This window comes from Rousettus aegyptiacus, unplaced genomic scaffold (assembly GCF_014176215.1).
Source record: "Rousettus aegyptiacus isolate mRouAeg1 unplaced genomic scaffold, mRouAeg1.p scaffold_m13_p_9, whole genome shotgun sequence".
NCBI lineage: Eukaryota > Metazoa > Chordata > Mammalia > Chiroptera > Pteropodidae > Rousettus > Rousettus aegyptiacus.
Window position 1 is genome coordinate 100,062,087 of NW_023416312.1, and position 26,493 is coordinate 100,088,579.

At 50.8% G+C, this 26,493-nt stretch overlaps 2 protein-coding genes across 2 annotated transcripts; one reads left to right on the forward strand and one right to left on the reverse strand.

Annotated features, from left to right (window-relative positions):
- Positions 1 to 737: 737 nt before the first annotated feature.
- LOC107504033 (paraneoplastic antigen Ma6F-like) lies at positions 738 to 4,274 on the reverse strand. The gene has a single exon (XM_016132963.2). It carries the CDS (start codon positions 4,272 to 4,274, stop codon positions 1,644 to 1,646), a length of 2,631 nt encoding a protein of 876 aa, XP_015988449.2. The 3' UTR covers positions 738 to 1,643.
- A 5,886-nt stretch (positions 4,275 to 10,160) lies between these two features.
- ZNF275 (zinc finger protein 275) lies at positions 10,161 to 24,865 on the forward strand. Its single transcript, XM_016132975.2, has 5 exons — positions 10,161 to 10,281; positions 13,220 to 13,317; positions 17,686 to 17,774; positions 18,457 to 18,557; positions 18,842 to 24,865. Exons 4-5 carry the CDS (start codon positions 18,536 to 18,538, stop codon positions 19,996 to 19,998), a joined length of 1,179 nt encoding a protein of 392 aa, XP_015988461.2. The 5' UTR covers positions 10,161 to 10,281; positions 13,220 to 13,317; positions 17,686 to 17,774; positions 18,457 to 18,535; the 3' UTR covers positions 19,999 to 24,865.
- The last annotated feature ends 1,628 nt before the right edge of the window (positions 24,866 to 26,493 follow it).

Genomic DNA, 26,493 nt, shown 5'->3' on the forward strand with positions numbered 1-26,493 from the left:
GGAAAGCCCTATTGCCCAGCTTTGGTCCCTCAGCCATCATACACACAAAGTCCCCCCAAATCCCTCAGTGGCTATGCCGAGGCTGGTCAATCATCAGCTGGCAGGGGTAGGTTGATCATAGAGGGATAGGCAGGCACCCCACCGTGACTGCGGAGTGCTGCACCAAGCTCCTTGTGGAGACATCTGGCCCTTTTGTAGCTGGCTGATCTCTGTAACTGCACGTATGACATCCTTGACTAGACCAGGCACCCCGAGCCCCCACACCCCTGCCAGGGGTTTCAGGGCCTTTGACCCTGCCTGCTGCCCTCTCCATTCAACATGTAATCAACTTATTCCTGGGGGCTCCCAAGGTCCCTGGGGAACCAACCAGCCACTGACAGTACTCACGATTTCCAGACAGGAGGCCCTCACGGCCCGTATGAACCCTGACCCCACCATACCGCGATGTTGACTCACAGTCCCAGGCCACTGTTGCCCCACAACCTGGCCTCAAGCAGACCTCTCCCTCAATTTCCACAGCAGAGATAAGAACCAGTTGAAACATGCAGTGAAAATTTATTGAAGAGAAACATGTAATGAAATCACTGAAAAAACAGAATACCAACGCAGAGAGGAACTTCGACAGCCACTAAGGCCATAGGTCTTGGGCCCCCTCCTCCTAGAGTCCCTGACGAGGTGCCTCAGGCCCCCGGTACCTCACCCCTCCCCCTCCTCCACAGTCCCCCTCCCTGAGGACACCATGATCGTTCTGTGCAGGACGATGGACCCTGGTGACGTCCACTCCCTGCAGGGCACCCCTCCCCCTCTGGCCGACATGCTGGGGCCTGGCCCTGCCCTATGGCACGCACAGGACAGTCACAGGACGCTGGAAAACACAGCAGGGCACACTCCACCGAGCCGAGGAAACTGAGTCACAAGGAACAACAGGGTGGCACATCAGAGCACAGTCCCCGTGGAGACTCCGGCAGTCTCTCTCAGTCCTGGTCCGGTTCTTCCTTCCCGAGGCCACGGGTGAATGCCGGCCATGGCCTCGTCCATCCGTCCCGCATCTCCTGGGACTGGGCTCGGGGTCTCCGGGATGGGGGTGCTGCTCAGAGAAGAACACACATCTCCACAAGAACAAACAGGGCTTGGCCTGAGTACACCGAGAAGCAGAGATCGAGCTCACAGGGACGAGAGCGAGCAGAGCGCTGGCTGGCGGTGGAGCCCCCAGCACGGGGCAGAGGGGCTGCCCCGCTAGGGAGGCCGGGACAGCCAGCCAGGGGCACGCACACCCGGGGACTCTGCACAGGAACCTCGGCTAGTGTGCGTGAGTGCGTGAGGGGGTGCGATCACTTGACACGTGGTTCACTATGGGGGCTACAGAGCAATGGGCTGGGGGCTTCCCAGTACGGGGAGCGGCCTGCCCCAGGGACGCCTCTCCCCCCTCCCACTTGTGTCACCTGCGGTCATCGTGGTCACTCAGAAGGGCTGATGGTGGTGGTCATGGACCCTTTGGGTAGTTGGGGGCCTGGGGGTTTGGTTTGAGCTGGGCGGGCTCTACCCTGGGCCCTGTTCCCCAGGCCACCCTGGCCTGGCCTCCTCCCCCCCACCTCCGGGGCTCTGCTGCCCCAGGGGGGAGGAGGCCGCTGGGCCTTCTGAGCCTATTTGTCCGAGGAGGACTCGGGGGGACTCAACTCCACATCCCCGTCCTCGTTTCCTGACTCCTCCGGGATGGGCTTGAGTCCCTCCTGGGGGAGAAACTCCTCAGCCTCCTCAGCCTCGGGGTATCCTGCCTGGGCCAGGCCCTCTGCCCCACCAGGACCTCCTGGGCCCACCCCAGAAGCACTGCACATGTAGGCAAGAGTGGGGCCCCCAGGGGCCTCTGAGGATCCTGCCTGACCTAGGCCCGCAGGGGTGGGAGCATTTTCATCTCCCTGAGTGGTAGGGGAGGCCTCGGTGGTTTCCTCGGGGGCAGGGGCTGCCCCGGTGGCAACAGCGGTTTCAGAAGCAGCTTCACCAGGGTCGACCGTGCCAAGACCTGCCTCACTGGCCCCTGCACTGGCTGGGATGGCCTGGGCACCATCTTCATGAGCTGGCGAAGCCTGGGCACCATCTCCATGGCCTGGGGAGGCCTGGGTACCATCTTCATAGGCTGGGGTGGCCTCGGCACTATCTTCACAGGCTGGTGAGGCCTGGGCCCCATCTCCATGGGCTGGGGCGGCCTGGGCAGCACCCAGGTCTCCAACGTCCACACGGGCCCCTTCTTCCACTTGGAGCTGCTGGCCCATAGGCGGGGTGGCCTCCCATGCCTCCGTCTCCCGAATGAGACGCAGCATCCCTAGAAAGCCAGGCGGTCTCCTCTCCAGCCACATCCTCCTCAGCTTGTTCTGGAGGGTGTCGTTGGGGCGGGCCCTCATCAGCACCTGCCGGGAACGCACCTGGTCTGCGACGGCAGGGTGGACGGCCCCCTTCTCCATGGCGTGCTGCAGGACGCCTTCCAGGCGTATCACGTAAGCATAGAGAGTCTCCTGGGGCCGCTGAGCACAACTTATAAACTTCAGTCGTGCGGTCATGCGGGTGTCCTTGTTCCCAAACACCTGCACCAGCCCGGCCAGGCAGTCCTGTGCGGTGATGTCGGGATTTTCATCCAGCAGGCCGCACATGAGATCCAGCGCGGGGCCGCCCAAGCTCTCCACCAGCCTCCTCCTCCTCTCCCTTTCCGAAATGTGGCGCCACAGGTAGAGCATGTCGTTGGCATGGTCCAGCCAGCTCTCAAAGGACTCCTCCTCGCGGCCCGGCTCTTCCGCCCCAGAAAAGGCTCTCAGTTCCTGGTAGGCCATGTTTTCCAGCACTGGCTTCAGGGCCTGGTTCCATTGCTGGATCCAGGCTTCTTCCACATGTTCAGCTCCTGGCACACCTGCGCATCCTGCATCACCTGCGTATCCTGCCTCACCTGCGCATCCTGCCTCACCTGCGCATCCTGCATCACCTGCACATCCTGCCTCACCTGGGTATCCTGCCTCGCCTGCACATCCTGCATCACCTGCACATCCCGCCTCACCTGCGCATCCCGCCTCGACGGCAGATCCTGCCATATCCGTGTTTTCTGCCACATCTGCAGCTCCAGCCTCACCTTCACTTCCTGCCGCATCTGGAGCTTCCGCCTCGCTTGGAGCGCCTCCTGCACCTTCAGCTCCAGACGCAGAGGCAGCTCTTTCTTCACCCGCAGCCTCCGCCACATTTTCAGCTTCTGCCTCACCTGCTGAGTTCGCCTCACCTGCAGTCCCCGCTGTACCTGCGACTTCCCCACCTGCACTTCCTTCCACATCTGGAGCTTCTGCTTCACCTGCAGCTCCTTCCTCCCCTAGAGTTTCTGCCACATTTTCAGCTTCCGCCTCACCTGCTGACTTTGCCCCGTGCACAGCTCCTGCCGCACCTGCAGCTTCCTCGCCTGCGGTTCCTTCCACATCTGCAGCTCCTTCCTCACCTGGAGCTTCTGCCACAAGTTCGGCTTCTGCCTCACCTGCTGACTTTGCCTCACCTGCAGGCCCCGCTGTACCTGCGACTCCCTCACCTGCACTTCCTTCCACATCTGGAGCTTCTGCTTCACCTGCAGCTCCTTCCTCTCCTGAAGTTTCTGCCACATTTTCAGCTTCCGCCTCACCTGCTGACTTTGCCTCGTGCACAGCTCCTGCCGCACCTGCAGCTTCCTCGCCTGCGGTTCCTTCCACATCTGGAGCTTCTGCTTCACCTGCAAACCCTGCCTCACCTACAGATCCTGCCATATCTTCGTCTCCTTCCTCAGCTGCAGCTTCCTCCTCGCCTGGGGCTACCGCCACATCTTCAGCTCTTGCCTCATCTGCAGCTACTGAGGTAGCTGCAGCTTCCGCACCTGCAGTTCCTGCCACATCTGCAGCTCCTGCCTCGCCTGCCCTGCCAGGCACCGCTCGCCTCTGGGGCCGGGCAGGGAAATCGGGTCCATCCTGTGACTCAGCATCAGGGGCCTGGGGCAGGAAGACCACAGTCCAGGGTCCCCCCTTGCCTGGCATTTGGCGCGGGACCAGACTTCGGTTTAAATACTCAGAGACCTCGACCAAGGCGACCCTGGACCTGAGCTCCTTTCGGAAGACCTGGCCCAGCACTCGGTACCTGCCCAGGGGCCGCAGGGCCGCGTGCACGGCCTCCCGGAATTCCTGGTCCTGGCAGTCGTCCGGGATGCCCAGGATGAGCAGGGAGCGCTGCGCGTTCGCGCCCAGCCAGCCGCACCAGTCCCGCAGCATCGCCAGTGCCATCGCCCGCGCCCGGGGGACCGACGCGATCCGACAGGGGCGCGCAGGCTGTCGCGGTCTCTGCCCGGGCGGCCTGCGGTGCAAAGGGGCGAGAGGGACGTTGGTGCCGCCGCCCCGCACCGCCCCGCTCCGCCCGGCGCTCCGCCCGGCCACTTCGCGCCCCGGACCCCCACCGCGGCGGCCCCCGCCCCGCAGCCCTCACCTCCGCAGCGAGGAGACCCGCTTCGGCCTTGGCGGATGCCCCGATCCCCGCGGCCCCGCGCAGCCCCTCCCACCGCCAGCCGCAGCCCCGCAGCCCGCAGCGCGCCCCGCGCTCCCTGCCGGCGGCCGCAGCGCGCGCGCAGCCCGGAGACCCCCGCGCGCCCCCACGGCCGAGCCCGGCGCCCCCGCCCCCCCCCGCACCTGCCCCTCCGCGCCAGGCCCCGAGACCCCCTTCCGCCCGCCGCCTTCCCGCGCGGGCTGCGATGCGGCTCCTACCGGGGCGCCGGCGGCGGCAGTTCTGGGGTCCCCGCCCCGGCGAAGCCCCTGGCCGCCCGCTCGGTGTCCCCGCCGCCCGCGGGTCGCGGAGCCCACCGCGGAGGCCACCGCCGGGCCCTGGGGCCGGGGACGCGGCAGGACGCGGCCCGGGGCGGCGCAGTCCGGGGGCTCCCAGGTAGCTCCCTCCGGGCTGAGGCCACGTGGGCTTCCGCGGGCTCCCAGAAGCCCCAGGTTGCCGAGGGAGAAAGATCTCCGCGTCTGGGTGAAGGGCAGACGACGGGGTCGGGAGGGCCCGCGAGGGGGTGTCGGTGTCGCCCTGGCGTGGGGCCTGCTCGCTACGGGCTCGATGTGGCAAAGCCTGACGCCCGCCGAAGCAACAGGCACCCCCGTGGGCCCTCCGGCCCCCGAACGGCCCGAGTGGAGGTGTGGGGCGCTGAGGACGGAAAGAGAGCAGAGGACACTCACGGTCTGGGGTTGGGGCCGGGAAGATGGGAGTCAGTGGGCAGCCGGGTGCTCTGTCCCTCGTGCCTCTCTGTCTTCCCGGGCCAATGTCGTCATGCCGGGCACCTCCACGACAGACACAGGATGACTGGTCTCAACCCAGGAGCCTCGTCACAGCTCCTTAAGCTGCAAACTGGACCCTCCCCACTAAGGAAGTCCATGCATTGGAAAAAGTGGGGGCCTTGGAATCGGGCAAAGCTGGCCCTCCCGCCCCAAAATGGCCTATCGACAGCCATTGTAGTGCCTTTCTTTTTTTCTAATAAAAGATTTAAAACAAAAAATCTTCCTCTAATCACTTCTTTAGCTGTCTCCCATTAATTTTGATCTTTTATTTTTATTATCAATCTATTTCAAAGATTTTCTAAGTTCCTTTGTGTTTTCTTCTTTGACCTATGGGTTCTTTTACAAGCATGATGTTGAATTTCCAAATATTTGGGAAGATATTATTATTATTAATTTGTAATGGAATGCCACCGTGGACACAAATAACTTACTATGTAAAATTTAAATTTTTTCTAAATATGTTGAAATTTGTTGTATTGCCCAGCATTTGATCTATTGAGGTTAATGTATGATGTGTCCTTGCAAAGAGTCTATCGTATGCAGTTGCTGAGTATAGTGTTCTGTAAATTTCAAGGAAGTAAAAGGTTGATAATGTCATACAGATATTCTATATATTTACTCATTTCTTGTCGTATCAATTGCTGAGGCAAGGGTGTTAAAATCTCCAACTATAATTGTAGAAATATCTATTTCTCCCTCTATTCTGTCAAGCTTTATTTCATATAGGTTAAAATTCTGCTATTGGTGCATATGCATTGGAGAATTCTATGTGTTCCTGCTAAGATTCATATATAAAAATCAATTGCATTTCTATATACTAAGAATGAATAATCCTAGCCTAGATATTTAAATTTTAAAAACAATACCATTCACAATAGCATAAAAACATGCAGCACTTAGGAATAGATTTGAAAAAAGATATGAAAGACTCGTACACCGAAAACTACAAAACATTGCTGAGAAAAATTAAAGACCAAAAGAAATGGAGAAAGAGATTTTCTTCATGGGTCAAAAAATTCAATATTTTTAAGACGTCAATTCTCCCCAAATTGATGTACAGAATTAAAACCCCAATCAAAATCCCATCATTTTTTTTTTCTGGAAACCAAGATGATTCTAAAATTTATGTGAGAATGCAAAAAGCCTCGACTGGTTAAAACAACACTGAAAATAACAGTTGTAGAACTTACATTATCGGATTTCAAAAAATATTATAAAACTACAGTAATAAAAACTGCACATTACTGGTGTAAAGATAGAAAATACATCAATGGGACAGTATAGAGAGTTCAGAATCTACACATTTATGGACAACTGATCTTTGACAAAATCACAGAATAATATCGCGGAGAAAGACAGTCTTTTCACAAAATCATGCTGGAATAATGGGATGCCCACATGCACAAAAATGAACTTTGACCCCTATCTCACACTACATACAAAAAATGACTCAAAGTGGATCAGAAATATAAATAAATATAAAATCGAAAACCATAAAACTTTTTCTAAAAGAAAATAAGATCTTCATGACCTTGAGTTAACCAAGATATCTTAGATATGACACCAAAAACAAATCCATAAAAGAGTAGCTTGATAAATTTAGCTTAATCAAAATTTACAATTTCTGCTTTTCAAAAGACACTGTTAAGAGAATGAAAAGACAAGCCATAGACCAGGAGGAAATATTTGCAAAGCATATACACGACAAAAGACTCTTACAACTATAAAGAGCTCTTAAACTTAATAAGAAAATAAACAACCCAATAATAATAAAATGGGCAAAAGGAATAATTTAAGCAGACACTTCACCAAAGAAGATATATAGATGGCTAATGTGGATTTGAAACTATGCTCAACATCACTAGTCAAGGAAATCCAGATTAAAGCCCTAATGAGGTTATACTATATATCAATCAAAATGGCTAAAATTAAAAAGACTGACCATATCAAGTATTTACAAAAATGTGGACCGACTGGAACTCTCCTACACTGCTGATGGAAATTAAAATGGTATAACTACTTTGTAAAACAGTTTGGTAGTTTTTTAAAAAGTTAAGTGTACCTCTACTATATTATCGGCCATACTACTCCTCAGTATTTACCCAAGATAAAAAGAAATACATGTCCACATAAAGGCTGGTACACAAATGTTCATAGCAGCTTTATTTACAGCTGTCCCAAACTGGAAACATCGCAAATGTCCATCAACCAATGAATGGATAAACCCATTATGGTACATTTACACAATGGAATATCATTCAGCAATAGAAATGAATGAACTGTTAGTACATGCAACAATATGGATGAATCTCAAAATAATTTTGTTGAGTGAAAGGAGCCAGATACAAAAAGAACACTTATTATATGATTCCATTTATATAAAACTCCAGAAAATGCAAACTACCCTATAACGACAAAAAATAGATCAGTGGTTGCTTGAGGACGAGAGAAACAAGAAGAGACAGGAGAGAGGAACTACAAAGGGACACAAGGAAACTTCGAGAGTAATGAATATGCTTATTGCCTTGATCGTGGTCATGGTTGCATGTCAAGCCTTGTCAGATTGTACAGTTTAAACATGTACAGTTATCATATGTCAAATATACCTCCAAAGATATTGATTTTTTTTTAATATACCCACAGATAAATAATAAAAAGACAAACAATCCCATAAAAGTGGCCAAGCTATTTGAAAAGACACTTTACAAAGGGAGATAGAGAAGTGGCCAGCAAGCACATAAAAACATCATGTTCAACATGATTAGTCATCAGGGACATGGTAATTCAAATCACAATGAGTTACCACTTCGCGCCCACTTAGATAGCTAAAAATAAAGGCTGACAACCCCAATTGTTGAGGAGGATTGGAAATAAAAGGGACTCATACATTTCTGGTGGGAACATAAATTGTACAGCCACTTTGCAGAATATTCTGGCAGTCTCTTATAAAACAATATCTTATGACATGACTATTCCCTATCTAGGTACTTACTCAAGTCAAAAGAAAGCATATGTCTACACAAACTTGTACACAAATGATCATAATAGCATTATTTATAGTAGTCCGAAATGTAAGCAACCCAGATTGGAAAGCGGGGAGTGAATGAAACAACTCCAATACATCCAGACAATGAAATACTACTCAGTAATAAATGAAAAAAATAAAAGCAAGAACACCTTCGACAACAGATAAATCTCAAAATTATCATACTGAATGAAATAGTATATACCGCATTAGTCTATTTACAAAGCTCTCAATTCTCAAACAGGCAAAAGTAATCTATGGTGGAAAAAATATATAACAGTGGTTGCCCCAGTGTGAGATTGTGATGGAGACTGACTGGGAATAGGCACAAGAAAAGTTTCTAGGGTGTTGATATTGTTCTGTATCTTGACAGGAGTCTGGAGTATGCATTTGTCAAAACTCACTGCAGGAGACACTTAAAACATGTGTGTTTCACTGTATGTAAATTTTACCTCCCCAAAACAAAAATAACAGTAAACAGGTATTGGTCTCTAGCTAATGCTATGTATGTTGAAGTGTTTAGGGGCAAAGGGTACTGATTGAAAGCTGCGACTTACTTTGAAATGGATCAGTAACATAAGGATGACCATGCAATCAAGGAAGTAGAGCATAATGGTACTTGGGTACAAATCTTTCGATTGATCTGTATGTTGCAAAGTTTTCATAATAAAATGTGGAGGGAAAATAAGAAAAAAATTGTTAGCATGTAATATTTAAGAAATTGATTATAACTTATTTCTAATAAAGCATCGAATGCTAATTAATTTTAAAAATGAAGAAAAAAGTCAGACTTAATATTAATGCCTGGCCCACTGCTCCAGGGTGACTCTTATTTCCCTTGGCTTACTTACTGCACTCCAGCGTTTACTTTTGATCCTGGAACATGCCCAATTTGCTCTTGTCACAGGGTGTTTGCACTTGCTGCTCCTTTTTCCTGTGGACGCTTTTCCTGTCTTCAACAACCTTCACGTGGCTGAGTCCTTCTTGTCATTCAAGTCTCATCTCACTGAAGTCCCCCAGCCATCACCCTAATTGATGTTCTTCACGCTCTGATGTGCTGCATGGCGATCCTTGTCGATTGTCATCTTCCTTTCCAAATTGGCATTTTCAGGAAAGCACAGACGGGCTGAACACACTGCAGGGCGTTTGCAGTTTGCTGGGTTTGGGTTGACCGACAGCAAATTCATCTGGAGTAGCTACCACTACTTGCAGCACCCCAGATCCAAGAATCCAGTTCTTTTCCTTCACATTATGATCTGATACTTTGAAATTAACCCAAGTGCGTTTCTCCTCCCCCCTACCCCCGCAAGTGCGTGCGCGCACACTCACAGGCGCTCTTAGGAGCCAAATGTGTGCCCCCTGAGGGCAGGCATGCGGCCTGGTTTTGTTCACAGATGTCCTCTCAATGCCTGGCATTTTTGGTGATACCTCCGAGGTGGGGGGGGGGGTGACTTTGCTCTATTTTGCTCGCCTTTCTCGTCTCCCCGCCATCATCCCTGTCCAGAAAGCGCCCAGGGGAAAGGGGTCCTTTACATTCCCTCGTTCCCTTTTCCGCGTGTTGGTCAGCTCGTTCGCTAGTTCATTCATTCATTCATTGGTACATTCATTCCACTCCTCCCCACTCCAACCTGGCTTCGAGCCCGCGCGCGCGACTCCCAGGGTCTCTGGCCTGACCCTCCCCCCAGGCCTCAGTCCCGCCCCATTCCCGCCCTGCCTCCTCTCTGGGCCAATCGGAACCCGCGGGCCGGGCGGGGCCGGGGGCGGGGCGGGGCCTCGTTTTCCCACTACTCCTGGCTGCGCCCGCGGCTCCGGAAACGCGCCGAGGGGCTGCTGGGCTCACCCAGACGCGGTCCGCTCCGTGGCGCTTCCTGCCACGCCGGGCCTGCCTGGGCCGTGCCAGCGCCGCTTCGCAGAGGGCCGAGCGTCGGCTGCCGCCTGGCCGGGGTGAGCGTGCGGGTCATGGGAGGATGTGCGCGGAGCGCGGCAGGGTGTGTGGAGAGGGATGATCGCTTGGGGCGCGAGAGGATGTCCTGGAGGCCCAGGACAGTGCGCGCGCGGGCCGTGGGTGAATGTGCGGAGCCGAGACGATCGTTTGGGCAGCGGGAGGATGCTCATGGAGATAACCTGGGAGAGTGTGTGGTGTCGGAGTGAGTGTTTCGGAGAGTGGGGGTGGGTACGGTCAAGCCTTGTTTGGGGAGGACGTCTCGGCCAGCTGGAGGGGTAAACGGGTCTCGGATGGCGGGTCCGAGGAGGCCCGAAGGCCTTCCTCCGGCGGGTGGGGGGCGGCGGTCAGCGGCGGGAATTGCGGGCGTGTCGAGGCCTATGTTGCTTTTTTGGAAGACGTTAAGGGGTGGGAACGGGTCAGTGTGCGAAGGAGTAGACCCTCTCCACAAGCGCAGTGGAGGGGGAGGGGGCGTTGGTGTGCGTGTTTAAAGGGCTTTTCCCGGGTCTGGGGGAGGGGCTCAGTCGCAGTCAGGGGCGCCGCGTGAGTGAGCCGGGGACGGTTCCTGCTAGTGGAGTCCTTCCTTTCCTTTTTGGTAGGGGTCGATCAGCTTGTCGGGGAGGATGGGGGCGCTAGAGCTCAAGAGCTTATGAGGGAGGGGGAGGGAGGGGCACCCTCGCTGGGTGAAGACGAGCTCAAGGCCCTGCTCGGTTTAAACAGGGCTTTTTCTGTAAACCGTTCTGGGGGCCACCGTCCCCTGCTCCAGTGCCCCCCAAACTCCTTTGCTGCCTTCTTTAGTCTGTATTTGGGTGATTAATTACATGTCTTTTTCTATCCTGCACCCCCCCCACCCCCCGCACACTCGCCTGCCGCCCAAAGCCCATGGTCTCTTTCAATCACCTCCCCCCCAAATCCTGGCCCTCTTCCCGGAGGTCCCACCCTGTTCCAACTGAGGCCCTCCAGCCAGCGTTTGCCTAGCCCAGCCACCAGCCCCCTCCAGTCTCCTTGGTCAGTGAAATATTTCTTCTTCAACCTCAGACCCGACATTTTTCCTGTACCAAAGGATTTCGGATGGAATCGCTAGAACAGCACCCCCTCTGGGCACTAGTGCTGCTCACCCCTGCCCCCACCCACCCTCCATTGGGCTTTTCGGCAGAAGCAGCTTGCATAGTGTCTGGCACAGTCCAGTCCATTCCCCCAAAAACGTCCCTGGATCTATATTTAGAATCTTATTAAGCAGTGATTTCAGCCTTCTTTGGGTGAGAGACCCTTTGGAAAAATCGCTAGAAAGTGTAAATTCTCTTCCCAGAAGTCTGACAGCACAGAGTAGGCTCCCACTCAGAAGGCTCATGGGCCAGAATCCTGTCTGTTGAGAGCAGAGGTGAGGAAGTTTCTAGATTCTAGATGGCCCAGTGCTAAAGAGACTCAGCTCCCCATCCCAGCCCTCAGCACTGGTTGGAAATGCAGACTCCTGGTTCCCACCCACACCTGTTACTCTGCCACTTGAGTTCTTAGCAAACTCGAAGCCAGGGTTCTATTCCACTGATCCAGCCCTGGCCCTAAGCTGCCTGGGCTCCCCAAATGGCCCAGAATATTTTATATTCAGGGCAGGGTAACCTAAACAAAGTTATACTTACAATTTCTTTCGATTTTTACTTAAGATGCCATGCATCTTCTTGGGGAAATGGGAACATAAACCTTTCCTCAATTAAGTACAACAAACACTACAAAATCTCCTTCTGGTCTACCTTCTGGCTTTTTATAGAATGGAAAGAAAATGGAAACCTAAACAGAGAGGGACAGGTGCCCAGGCAGAGTGAGAGAAGAAAACTGGGGAAGACGGAGACAGATGCCTCCCACCCACACACACAAAAAAAGACACACACAGACACAAACATCCCGGGAGAAACAGACTTTCCTGGTGAAACACCCTCTCTTTTGGCCCTTTAGGATTCTGCCACTTCTCAGCAGCATTGAATTTGCACAGTACAGGGTGGGCCCAAATTGGGCCTTCAGAGCCACATCCTGACCAGACAGGTGGAGAGCATGTGAAAGCCAGGCCCGGCCCAGCTGCAGCCCATGGGCTCAACTCAGTGTCCTGGCCTTGCTTGGTGGAAACGGGTTGTAGCGGGGGCGAGTATTGGTGTCGAGTGTGTTCATTCTCAGCCTGTCCCTTTGCTTGACCCCTATGACCCCAAAAGATGTGTTCCCAAGTCTGCTTCTGTCCCCACAAACTATTTCAATCGAACAAGTGGAAACTTAGCTGCTTAACTAATTGCTCAGAATTATTCCAAGACATGATGAGCTATCCTTGCGTGTCCCTTTTAGGTAATCTGGGTGTTTACAGACCATGTCTGTAGGCTTTAAAGCTGGCCGTGCTGTTACAAAGCCCCACGGGGTGGGGGGGGGCGATGCAGGACTGTGAGAAGTATTGTCTTTGTTGTGGAAGTGGCAATATTTTCATATCTATTAATGTCACCAAACTGCCTTTGCTGAGAGACAGTTCTCTCAGTCTAAGTGATACGACTCAAGGGAAAACATATCCAGTAACGAAAACTGGGAATCCAGGTGATCATTTAGATGGGAGAGGGAACCGAAGGGGCCCATCTGAATTACATGTGGAAGAGAGTTCTTTTGTATGACCTATGACCACCCCCCTCAGGACATTTTTGCTCTGGCTCAGAACACTAGGAATACCAGGAGCTACTTGTTGTCTTTTGGGACCTGAGGACATTCAGCTGTAGGTCCTTATCTAGATATACTCCTAGGAGTCTAGGTGATCTGGCACCACTTGGAATTTTCCAGAAGCTTCCATATAAATGTAGTTTGAGTGGCCTTGCTGCCTGTACCCTGCCCCCACTACCCAGGGATGGACAGCACCTGTTGAGGAGGTTGTTTGTCTATTTGTGCTGTGGGATCCAACAAACACTGATCTTCTAGGCTCCGAAGCGACCCTTCCTAGTAGCCGGACATCCTGAGGAGGGGGCCGCAGCTAAAGGCGACCAGAAGACATCTGATTCCTTACCATTTGGACACAGGTTGGTTTTTGTCTCCATTAACTCCATTACTTTCTGTTTTTTTTTCTGATCAAAGTGAAATGATTATTTTGGTTCTGTTAATGTTTCTGATCCCCTACAGAAAGTTCAACGTACATAACTCGGTTAAAATTCACAGTGCCATCTAAAGCACTGTCAGGGATATTTATTTGCTCACTCAATGTGTGCTCATGTTTTACAAAGCATGGTTTTTCAGATTGTTAGGCATTGGGTTAGCGTGGATGTGACTTCCCTTTATTCGCTGTGGTGGCCGTGGCTAGGTTCAGGGTGGACTCTGAAGTCAGCCTCGACAGGGCCTTTGCTCTCTGAGAGCGTACAGTATTTATACTACACTTCAGATGTCACTTAAAGAAGGAGGGTAATATTTATGTTCAGACGCAGAGATTTGTTTTCCCATATCTTTCTCCAAACTGCCATTTCTGGGGTGGGCATAGGAGTGCACCATATGAGGTTTGGGGCATGCTTTTCCACGGTGACTGACGTTGAAGGTCAGCCGCACCCGCTGTATCCATGGGGTGCTCAACAGTGGTTTTCATATTCTGCCTGGAATTGCTTTCACCTTGATCCCCCGAGGTTTACTTTTGGAAGGCATCGAACACCTGTTTTGTCACTTTGGTCACAACGTCTGGCTCTTTTTTCCAGATCAGTCCACCATTTTAAAGTAGAACAGTTACGCAGCATGGCTTCTAAATGATCAGATTGTCTTCCGGATTGATGATAATTGTATTTTTAACTGCAGTGAGGGTTAATGTGTATTATCTTTTTTAATGATCTTCCTTTGCTTTTCCTAATTTTACCCGATATACTTGGTTAATTATACAGAGTTTGGCTTCCTTTTGTGAAATCAGGGCTCACGTTTTCCCTCCTGTTTTTATGAGCACCTTCTTAATCTCTGTGTGTCCGTGGGCTCTGTTATGGTGGGTAGTGATTGAAGTGCCCTCGAGTAAAGTCTCCTGGGCTAGCTTGGTACAGGAAGGGCCACCCCTGTTGCTACATGGGAAAGGGTAATGAACGATTCACTTGGGGATTGTGGCTCTGGGATTTCAACAGTTAATCAGGCCAATTAAGTAAAAACACTTTGATGGGATCCGCTCAATTAAATGGAACACTTTAGGAGGATTTGCTCAATTAAATGTGGGTGGCTTGGAAGAACTCTGTGGGAGGGGGGCGGGAGAGAGTGGTGTATCTATTGTGCAGTGAGGGTCTGCGATGGCCTATTAATAGGGTGATTTGAAGTCAATCCCCAAAACCCATATATACTATTAGGCTGTGAGGATGCTCTGTGACTGCCCATCTTCTGGTGTTAGAGGGCTGCATATTGTTAGTCTCGTCTCTAGTATAGTTTGAAAAGTCTCAGATCTTGGGAGCTAGACCTCAGGAAAGTGACTTAACCTCTCGGATCTAAGACTTCCTTCTCTGTCAAATAGAAGTGTAATAACTACCTGTTGTGATATTTAAATTAAGTGAAAGGAGAAGGGGATTCCAACCCCACAGTAGGTGCTCTGCGAATGGAAGTCTGCTCTGTTTGTCACGCCCACTCAGTGCTGGGAGCTGTTGCAGATGTTGGGGATCGGGGTGACCAAGAAAGAGAAGACCCCTGTCCTGTGGGCGGTGACACTTCTCCTGGGGAGAATCAAGTAAAAACTAGTAATTTTAGAGGATAGTTTTTAGGTAGTGAAAAGTGAACCCTAATGAGACTGGAGAATGAAGCATTTTGGCAGGGCGACGCTTGAGTGAGGCTCACATTCTTTGATGAGGCCACATGTGTCAGGTTCAGAGGCCCTGAGCGGTATCGCCTTGGCATATCTTGGAAAAATGAAGGTCAGAATGTCTGGAAGGAATGCCTGGGATTTGGGGTGGAGAATATGGGCCTGATGGCCTGGGCTAGAGCCTTATAGGGGTTAAAGCCTTAGGCCTTAACCCTTGGACCTGAGGGCAGTGAGTCAAGGTCCATAACAGGCCATCTTTCTCACAAGGTGAATGCAAGGTGTTCACCACACCCCCCCCAACACACAGCCTCCCCACTTGGTAACAAAACTTCAATGTCATTTGGAAGTAAATTTTTAAAAATGAATTATGTCAATTATCTATGACCGGTTCATTTTGTATTGGAAGCCAGCGTCAAACAGGTATCACATGTATACCAGGAAGAATCTAACTGCTCAGAGAGGGTCCTTGGCTACTGGGCACTGGGGCCTTCGTTCACATGCTGGACAATCACCTGTGCTGGGCAGTGGGTTAAAGATGGGAACGAGGCTTCTGCGGATGTTGGAGCCAAAGGAGGCCTTCTGTTCCCACCTATCCATGGCTGATAGCGTGGGGGTTTACCCACGAGTTCCTGCCAGCCCTCCTTCCTTGTGTCTGCCTTATGCATGTGAGCGCCTTGGGATGTTGCCCAGTTTCGAAGGCCATTCCCTGTTGTCTCCTTGGCCCGAGCCTTGTATACTGAGCATCTTTGTTATCCAAAGTCTACCTACATCTTTTTAAATTGTTCTTTTCTGATCACCAAAAATTCACACTTAAAGAAAGAGAAAGCAGAAGACCTTTCTAGACCCGAACTCCAGTATAGGTATGCTCATTTTAGGTACGAGTCACTCTGAGTTTATTCCCCTTTTCTCCTAAAATGCACATATATACTTAGCTGTTCTCTCCCCTTTCCCTACCCTTTTTGGATTTTTTTTCACAACTGGTTACTGTCTATCTACATCTTCTGCGAGAAATTTGCATTTTTGTCATCTGCAAGTCATTGCGAGTTGGCCACCTGTTGACCTTTTTATCATTTTTATTCATTTATTCATTCATTGGTTTATTTATTGGTTTTCTGCCACCTGTTGATTTTATACCTGAGCTACTTGCTGCTCTGCTCCTAGGATTTCAGTAAGGTCTCCAGAACTCTGAATCGTAGTCATCATTCCTCCTCTCCCTCATGTTTTTTTGACATGGGGATTATTTTTGCCTTTCCTGTTGATTTTAGTATATTGTTCTCCATCCTTTTACTTTTAACCTATCCATGTGTTTACATCTGAAGTCTTTATATTTAAAGTTTTTTGTCAGCAGCATATAGTCGAGTCTCATTTTTTAAACAGTCCGACAATTTGTCTTTTAATTAGTGTTCAGTCCATTTGCATTTAATTTAATTATGCATGTGGTTGCATTTATTAAATTTACCATCTTGCAGTTAGTTTCTGTCTGTCCCACTTGTTTTTTTTCCTTTGTTTCTTTACCAAATGCCTCAGGTGATCACTTAGGACTCTGCTCTGGTTGGTTGGACCCTGAACATCTCCCTATGTTTGTGTCCTGGGAATCATTCAGCTCACAGCTTCCTGGTCATGCTTTTCTCAGTCTTTCAAAGTCTCACTCTATGCACACATGGCTTAGTAGTCAGGAAAGACTCAAGGGGAATCTTAGGGAGATTTGGGGGGAGCTTTTTTTTTCTGCATGGCTCACTCCTTTCTGGAAATCTGCTCCGGAACTTTGAGCTGCCTCTGCTGCTTTGAATGCTGGTCTGTGTCTTGATGAAGCCACCAAGCTCTGTTTGCATCTCCCTTCTATATTCTTAATCTGGAAATTGCATCCAGACAGAGAATTGGGACAATGATAAGGCCCACCTCATTTGCTTCTCTTCCCTCGAAGGTCATGATCTTACACTGCCTCCTGTCCAGTATCTAAAAACTTGTTTCACATCTCTTTTGTCCAGTTTTCTACATTAAGCCTTTCCTCGTTACTTTCCAGCTGTTTCGTTCAACTTTTCCTGTTGTCGAGTGTATCACAGAAATATTCTTATCTGCAGCTGTCTCTTCGTCACCTGGTGAATTGTTTCAGTGGGATGGGCCATGGCCTGTAAAGGGCCTCGTTGCTGGGGCAGAAAGCCCGGCCTGGCTCCTGCCCTTTGTTGCCTTCTTATCTCCAATGGCCCGATCCAATTTTTTGTTGCCCCTGCAAAGTTAGAAAGAAGCACTTCCTAATTATTTCTTCTGATACTCTTTTGGCAATGCTTCCTCCCTGCGCAGTGTGAGCGAGCAGTGAGCTCTTTGAGGTTGGCTGCTAGGCCTGTAGCTGGCCTGTTTCTGAGAGCCAGTCTCCCCGCCACGAGCTCTTTATCCGTGTCTTCTCCTGGCTTTGCCTGGGCTAACATTCATTCGTCTTGTCAGGACTCCCTCCGACCTGCCTGTAGTCATTCTCAGCCAGCCCGCTTTCCCCACTGTTCGGGGCATGTTTTCTGAGGCATACCCAGGCTCTGGCTTGTCACTCACTCCAAACCTTCACTTTGTGTTCCTGCAGTTACTGGTGCCACCTCTGCCTCATTCTAGAATGGATGGAAGGACTTATTATCCCTTTTATTTCTTTCAGGATTCACTGATATTTGGCGACGTGGCACTGTACCTTACAAAAAGGGAGTGGTTGAGGCTGGACACTGAGCAGAGGACGTGACTTCTGTGGTAAGGAAGCCCCTAGCCCTTCCAGGGCCAGCTTCATGGTCCTATGCAGCAGGAGTAGCACCAGGAGGTTTGTGCCTCTCAGGGACGGCCAGTAAGGAAATACAAAGGGTCTGCCGCACCTGACATTTCAAAGTAGCAGCCCCTTCCCAACTCCCAATGGCATGGAAAGAGGCTCCCTCGGGCTTTTATTGGGAAAGAAATTAGAACAAACCAGCCTCTATAATTTAGAATACTTTTTAAACCCGCAAATGTTACAAATCACATGGCCATTTTATTGTAAGTTTCCTGTCAAGACTGGTCGAGAGCAGCAAGCTCCTGTGCACCATCAGCTGCGTGTGTGAAGTGGGGGGGGGGTCTCAGAGGGGAGACTGCTGGGGTCAAGTGTGGAGTTATAGAAGAGCACGAAGTTCGAGGTGTGGGCCCTGAGGGGCTGGGTAGGGAGAAAGGGAGGGGCAGCCCCTCGGGACGACCACCTGGCCACCTGGCACTCCACCTGCATAGGCCCAGAGCCTGCCTCATCCAGCCCCTGGAAGGAGCCAGCTCTTGGGAAAGGCATCTTAAATGGATGAATGGCTTCTTAAGGTCACAGCCAACACAGCCTTTGAGGATTCAAAAGAGTTCCTGCACCTCTCTGATGTCATGTCTGGCTGCCACCATAACCCGTTTCCTTTTCCACAAACAGGAGTTCCAGTTCTGAATCCTGCCTTGCTTGGTCTCTCACCTGGTGCGAAAGCACACGCCGTCAGTATCAGACCTTTAATATGGATCGAGCTAAGTGTTCTGGTGAGTGAAAAAGAATCCTGAAGAAATCTGAGGAAATCTTGGGGTCGGGGCAGCTGAGTCTCTGGGGAGAGGTTGCAGCTGCCCCTCAGTCACAGGTGGGGAGATTTCCCAGGCTCATTTTGGTTGGGGGCGTCCAGCAATCGGACCCTTGCGCCCCTTCCCTGTATGATACTCGCTTCCGATCAGATGACACTAGCTGTCTCGGGAGGAAGGAAAGCGATTCTTGACAAAGGTGAATAACCTCCCTTCCTCTGCTGACTGCAGTCTCGTGGTTTTCATTTCAGGAAGCATCTCGCTGCCCGAACACCAGATGATGGGTGAAGACGCCCAACCACAGGAGATGGCATCCACGAGCTCCCTGAGGGCCAGCGAGCCCAGTGCTGAGGTCAAACAGAATGGGGATTCTGAGGGGAGGGGAGGGAGCCCTCAGAATCTGCCCATAGAACATCACTTTTCATGTAAAGAGTGTGGGGATGCCTTTCGGCTTAAGGTCCTCCTTGTGCAGCACCAGAGAATTCATAGTGAGGCGAAGGGCTGGGAGTGTGGCGATTGTGGGAAGGTTTTCAGGGGGGTCTCTGAGTTCAATGAGCACCGGAAGAGCCATGTGGCTGCAGAGCCCCGCCCCGGCCCCAGCCGGGCCCAGGATGATGCTGTGGAGAATAGAGAGCAAATGGAGATGGAGGCGAAGCCCTTCGAGTGTGAGGAATGTGGGAAGAGATTTAAGAAGAACGCAGGCCTCAGTCAGCACCTGCGTGTGCACAGCCGGGAGAAGCCTTTTGACTGTGAAGAGTGCGGGCGGTCCTTCAAAGTGAACACCCACCTCTTTCACCATCAGAAGCTTCACATTTTGGAAAAGCCCTTTGCCTGCAAGGCGTGCAGCAGGGATTTCCTGGATCGCCAGGAGCTTCTCAAGCACCAGCGGATGCACACCGGCCACCTGCCCTTCGACTGCGACGACTGCGGCAAGTCCTTCCGTGGGGTCAACGGCCTGGCCGAGCACCAGCGCATCCACAGCGGGGCCAAGCCCTACGGGTGTCCCCACTGCGGCAAGCTCTTCCGCAGGAGCTCGGAGCTCACGAAGCATCGGCGGATCCACACTGGTGAGAAGCCGTACGAGTGCGGCCAGTGCGGGAAGGCCTTCCGGCAGAGCTCCAGCCTCCTGGAGCACCAGCGCATCCACACCGGCGAGCGGCCCTACGTGTGCGGCGACTGCGGCAAGGCCTTCCGGGGGCCCTCCGACCTGATCAAACACCGACGGATCCACAGCGGTCTGAAGCCCTACGAGTGTGACAAGTGCGGGAAGGCCTTCAGGAGGAGCTCGGGCCTCAGTCGCCATCGGAGAACCCACAGCGGAGCAAGACGCTGTGAGTGCAGTGAATGCGGCCGCGTGTTCAAGAGGCGGTCGGCGCTGCAGAAGCACCAGCCAACCCACCATGAGTAGACGTGGCCCGCAGCCCCTCGGCTGTCAGCGGGTTCCGGCAGGAACCCCAGGGCCCTAGAGTGGGATGGCAGAGTCAAAGGAGATGAAAAGTTTTGTAGCGCTTATATATTTTATTGTCAGAAAGGTCAAAACCAATTTATACTGCCACCAGCAATTTCTAAGTGTACATTTCCCATTTTGCCTCTCGAGAGGAGCTTTTTCCATTTCGATTGATTTTGGCTAGTTTTACAGGCATAGAGTACCTTCAAGGCATTTAAATCTGCAGGCCTTGAATCTGAGAATGAGAGAAGAGAAACCTGGATGTGGGGGCTGCGTGAAGAGGGGGCTTCTTGGTCCTCCCTTCCAAGCTCCCACCTCAGGGAAACTAAGACAGAGCTATTGAGTGATGGCGTCAATAGAATGTGAGCCCGACTTTCCCGAAGAGATCACCCCAAACTCTTTCGGCCTACTTGAATTTATAAATTTTTAGGGATGTAAATAGAATACTCAAATGGATTATAGTATTTAATTTATTAATTTAGTTATACATACATATAATAAATCACATATTATATAGAATAATATATTAATTTACAAAATACTCTGGTTTTTTTCCCCCCATGCTCCATCCCACGGGATCGTTTTGGTCTGACTCCTCTTTACCAACCTGAGGAGCCCCTTTGGAGTCATCACTTTCAAAGCTCATTTAATGCTTTCCATCCATCTGAGCTGTGTGCCCCGTAGCACTGTGACAATCCCTGCACAAGGCTCTCACTAGAAATTTCCTCCTAAGCCCTACGTTCATGTTCATGTAACATTAGGACAATTGGTTTTTTAATTTGTTCTATAGCTCTAGAACATAACCACCTAAAGTACTGCATTTTCAAATGATCTTTAAAAGCCTTTTTTTTTTTTTTGGAAGCATCTAAAACTTGTCATTGTGAGGTCATACTCCTAGGTTAAATTTTTTTGTGTGTCCTCTTAAACTAATTCAATTTGGCGACTCTCACACATATCCAAAACTAGCATCAATTGGGGTTTGTTTCGGGTTAACGGGTCTTGTCCTCAGCAACACTATTTTGTTCAAAATAAAGTAGTCGAGAGAGCATCCTCATCGTAACAGGAATGTCTCAAGGACTCAAGTGTAAAGTGACGCCTCCTTTTCAGGCACAATTGCCTTTCCTCATATGGGACCTAGATGGTACTTCTCAAACCCTCCGTTTCCAGCTCTCAACGGGGATGATCACAGGACTACCTCCTAAGGTTATGGTGAGGACTGCGACGCCATGCCTGGCACCGAAGGATACTCAGTGAAGGGCATCCGCTGTCATCGTTGTAGTTATTGCTGTCATTCCATGGCTCATTAGTACCAGAACTGAGGATGGACCCAGGCCTCCTGACTCCTAGTCTCATCATCTTTCTCTCATGCGATGACTTAAATACTGTTTCCGTTTTCTTGCATGCAAATGGTACGTTCATCTCCTTTGACCAGTTATCAAGTTACCTTTGGATATATTGACTTTATACAGCAGTTCTTTCTATATTGATTGTGATGATCTCTTTTCCAATTTTATTGCTTTGCTCTTTGTAGCAGATTTATTACATTTTTGTTACGCAAGCTTTTAATTTTTACTTATCCAAGCATTCACTGTTGTCTGTTAAGTCGTAACCTTCATCGCTTTCGTAGTTAGATATGATGACATTTTCTTCTAAAATTTTAATTACAAATGAAAAGTTGAAAACCCTGACCCACCAGAAGGTGAATGTGCCAGGTGGGCAGGCTGGATGAGAATGGGCCAGAGAAGCAGGCTCGCTCCTCATCCAAGTTGCAGACTCTGTGCATGTCTGTGGGCAGTACTTGACTATCCACACTCGCCACTCAGGCACGCGAGAGAAATTTCCATCACAGATTGGCCAGAACACTCTGACTGTTCCTCAATAAAGCCCTAGCCGTCAGCAGTAGGGCTGGGCCTCACCTGGATCGATGGGGTGGTCCAAACTTGGTCTTGGCAGCAGCCAGCCATCCTTTGAGCTCCTGGGAGCCTTGGCCATGCCTGGCGTGGATTCAGTGCCTGAGCAGCAGATCCACCCAAGAGACATCTCAAACACGAGAAGACTCACCTGACGATGCTGTCACGTGAATCGCATCCTCCTCCTCTTTGCGAGTGACTCTGGAACAAGAAAGAGGTCGGTTTGGTGGCTTCCACTTCTGTCAACTAGGGGGAAATTCACCCACGTGTTCTGACGTCACCTCCTGCAGCCACACCTAAGAGGGACAACAGAGCAAAGGCTCGGAGAGGAACCGTGCCCCTCTGATGGCCTGCGTGTCATGGTGATAGAAGCTGGCCACACCAGGCCTGGGCTGTGACTTACAGCAGCTGTGCCCAGGAGGGGCAATAAAACAAGGGTTTGGAGGGCAACAATGCCCTTCTGATGGCCTGTGTGGCATAGAAATAGAAGCTGGTCGTCCTGGGGCTGGGCTGTCACTTCTAGCACCCTCCCCCAGGAGGAGCAGCAGCAAGGGCTAGCCAGGAGCCTGGCCCCTCCTGCAGAGCCTGCAGGTAGAAGCCGGCCACGCTGGGGCTATGGTGCGACTTCCCAGCAGCTGTGCCCGGAGTAGGGGGGCACCGAAGGGCCCGGAGAGGAAGTGGGCCCTTCTGATGGGCCCACCGAGGCTGAGGCGGACCTTCCCAGAAGCCGCAGTCCTGGGAAGCAGGGTCTCACAGTGACCCCTTTGACCTTAGCCAGAAGGTACTCTGGAATGGCCCCCAAGCCACACCAGTGGCTCTCTGCGACATCTCCATCCTGAGCCCCAGGCTGGAGAGCCGCCGACAGCATTTGTTACATAGCGATTCCTTTTGCTCTGTGGGCTTCAGTTCTTGCAGTAGTTGTGAATCTGTGTCTGAGATCGCTACTTCCTTCTCTCAGCAGTTTTCTCTTTTCAAGCTGTTACGACGTGTTTGATACAAGTGTCATTTGATAAGGAACGGTGACGTCCACGAGGGGCAAGCCTGGCACGTGTACCTGCAAGTACTCTGCCATTTCTTGCCCATCCGCTAGGCATTTGTCAGGTAACACGAAGGTTCCAGATGCAGAGTATTAACTCGGAACTTAGCGTCGTTGTCACTGCTCCGTTTTTTCCATCACGCTCTCCTTTACTTTTTTCAATTCCCGGTTCTGTCATTTTCTCTCAAACAAACCCTTTTCCAGAGTTAACACTAAAGACCGCATCTTTTCCGTCACCGTGTTTGCGGGTGAAGTCCATGCTCTCCAAACGCAAGCAGTCCGTGGCTTTCACGTGTGTCCTATAGTCGCGCCGAGTTCTGTTTTGGCCTCTGGTACCTTGGGGGTGGATTTTCTGGGATTCTCTAGGTATACTGCTACGTCAGATGCAAAATGTGATTGAGCTTTCTGTCGTGTGTGCTTGTCTATGCATTCGTGTATCTACCTCATTTCATTTTTCTTTCTAATCACACGGAATCCTTTTGCAAGGGAAATGAAGAGCAGTTGGGTTACATAGAATGCCGGCTCTCATTAGAAGTATATCCTTTTCTTATATTCTGAAAGAAATCCTCCATTGCTTTTATTAAAGTTTTAAATACTTGCTGAAATTTTCAAAAGAAAGTAATTGTTTACTGTTTTTGCTGCTTGAGATTAACTGTGTTGATTAGTTGTGCCATACTCACTCTTATATTTCCAAAACGAGCCCACCCCTTTCAGTGGGCCTCTTTCTCACGTGGTGTTACATTCCGAGTGCCCCTGGCTTCGGCCCTGTTGTGTGCCATGTGACCCCTACCCCCTCTTCTAGGCCACATTAATTAAAGCAGAACTGATCACCCAACTCAAGGGCAGCAAACGGTCGTCAGAGCTGGCTGGAGATGACAGGCTGGGCCTCTCAAATTCTGGGAACGACGGAAAATAAGGTTCTAGTTGGTGTTGGAAGAAAGAGAGCGCCTCACGGTATTTACAGGACTTGAGCGGCACTGGCTTGAAGATCTAGAGGTTCCTGCGAGACACCCCAGAGCTGCCTCAGTCCCAGCGCCCCGAGGAAGGCCCGGCCTCATTACGTTCTTGGATTTCTGATGCCTGCCCTCATCGGTCCACTTGTGTCTCCACCATAGACTTCTTTGACTTGAGCCAGCTCAAGTGGGTCTCTGCATTTTGCAATCTGTCAAGAGCCAATTGCATTTTACCATTTTGCTGCTTCCCGAGAAGTATCGCGTGGTTGGCTTTCCTCATGTTCTGTGTGGCCCAAGTCCCACCTGACTGTTGTAAACACCTGTTTAAATGTGGTACTGTATTCTGTTCACTAAGATGGGTGAAAAATTATTGCCTTCTAGTTTCAGTGAGTTCGACCAATGCTTTTCCGTCAGTATCATTCCTGTACTGACCCCAAGTTCGCTCCACGACACGAGTTAGGTCTCCACCCACCACGTTCTTGATTTCGGAAGTGTCTCCCTATTTCCGGCAAGTTTATCAGATGAAGAATTGATAACTTCTCTGTTTCTATGTATACTTACATTCCGTAATTGTCATTGCATCACTTCGGGTGTTTACTTTCAACAGTAGAAACGGGCTCTTTAAACTTGGCCTTCAGCATTATTTGCATATCTAAGAACAGTAGCTATGTCCTGCCCCAGTTTGATTTCGTTTGTTGGCACTTTTCTCTTAACTCCCAGTCTCCTTAACTTGTCCGTTTTATGGCACTTACTATAATCAGCCTTGCACTAGAGCTTTGCCCTCCCCCTCCCCCTCCCCCTCCCCTCCCCCACTCATTAGAGTGTGAGCTCTTAGAAGACAGGGGTGGCCCTTCATGTCTGATTCCCCTTCCAGATCTAGCACAGTGCCTTGCATCAAGTAGATTTCAATAAATATATGTTAAATGGCATTGGTCTTCTTGACTCATTTTCTCGAAGCTTAACTTTATCAGTTCTTCCTTGCCTTTCTCCACATTCTGGAGTTCTGTTCCCTCCTGGGGTCCAGATGCTGGCTTGACCTCTGCTTGCCGGCCAGAGGGGAGGAGGTACCCTGATGAGGGAGGACTGGTTTTTCTGGAAGTTTGAGCTCCCCCTTGGCAGAAGGAGCGGATCATTCAGCCAGGTGCCTTCCCCCCTCCCCCCCTCCCCACCCCTTCCACTGGCTAGGGCTCTTACTGAGGCTAAATTCCATTTGGGAACAAGAGCGGTCTGGACCCTGAGTTCCTCCCCTAGGGACTGGGAGTAGGGTAACAGGAATGGTTTCTCAGAGAATCCGCCAGCCTCTTTGGGCTGAGTGGGGGTGGGATTGGAGAGGTCAGTCCTCTTGGTGACCAGTGGTTGTCCCTCTCTCTAATGACCATTGCCTCAGAAAAGGCAGGTAGTAATGAAAGGCCTCAGGCTTCTTGACCCTCCAAAATGCAAACAGGGCTCAGCTGTGGAGTTAGCTGCCAGACCCCGGAAGGACAGGCACAGAGTAGGAGTGCTTGGGTTGGACCCTGTGGGCCACACTGTACCCCAACAGGAGGGAGCGATATTGAAAAGGAGCATGATGCCCCCCACCAACCCCATCTCCCTGGAGGTTCCCAGGCAAGGACCTTGTCATCTTTCCTCCAGGGTCCCATCCTCATTACACTGTCAATTGACAACTAGGCAGGGGCTATGACAGCACCTCTCACCCAGCCCAGCCATCTCTTGTTTCCAAGCCAGAAAGAACCATTGGAACCATTCATTTGCTCTGCTGGTTCCATTGTACTTGCTACAGAGAATTCCACCTGTTTTTCCTTAAAACATGTGAAAACTGTTCTGGCAACCCATTGTACAAAAGTCACCTAATACCTGACACCAGGCAGAGGGAACAGCCTGGGGCTTTTCTCTTGAGGCCCTGTGTACTTCTAGTAGGGGTTTGAGAATGTTCCTTTCTGCCCTCTCCTAGTGCCCCTGCCCTCTGGAACCCTGTAGTTTCTCCAGCATTGCCCTCCTATGAGGCCCCCCCAGAAGTCTTCTGCTGGCCTGGGAGTTCGCAGTCCTCGGGACCCCACCTCGTTGCCCTAGTCCAGGTTCCCAACCACGGCCCTCCGCCCCGATAGCACTGCTGTCCGGCTTGCGGCTCACCTGGGAGGAACCACTGGCATTGTCTTTATCTGTTCAGGATGCTACAACAAAAATACCGTGAGTCAGGTGATTTTATAAACACATTTATTGCTCACAGTTCTGGAGGCTGAAAGTAAGTCCAAGATCAAGTTGCTGGCAGAGCCAGCGCCTGGCGAGGACCTGCTTCCTGGTTCAGAGATGGCTGTCATTTTGCTGTGTCTACACATGGAAGGGGATGAGGGAGCTCTCTGGGGTCTCTTATAAGGGCACAAATTCCATTCACAGGAACTCCACACTTGTGATCTAATCACCTCCCAAAGGCCCCCAGGTCCTAATACCACCACCTTGATGGTTAGGATTTCAGTGTATGAATTTTGTCGGACCATCGACATTCAGCCCATAACAGCCATGTAGATAGAAAGGGGGATTTCTGCTTTGATGTTCATTG

Bases quoted from the DNA above. Each gene is read 5' to 3' on its own strand.
- LOC107504033 (XM_016132963.2), bottom strand. From the start codon at position 4,274: ATGGCACTGGCGATGCTGCGGGACTGGTGCGGCTGGCTGGGCGCGAAC.
- ZNF275 (XM_016132975.2), top strand. From the start codon at position 18,536: ATGGATCGAGCTAAGTGTTCTG. The intron at 18,558-18,841 runs GTGAGTGAAAAA...TTTTCATTTCAG, and splicing joins GGATCGAGCTAAGTGTTCTG to GAAGCATCTCGCTGCCCGAA.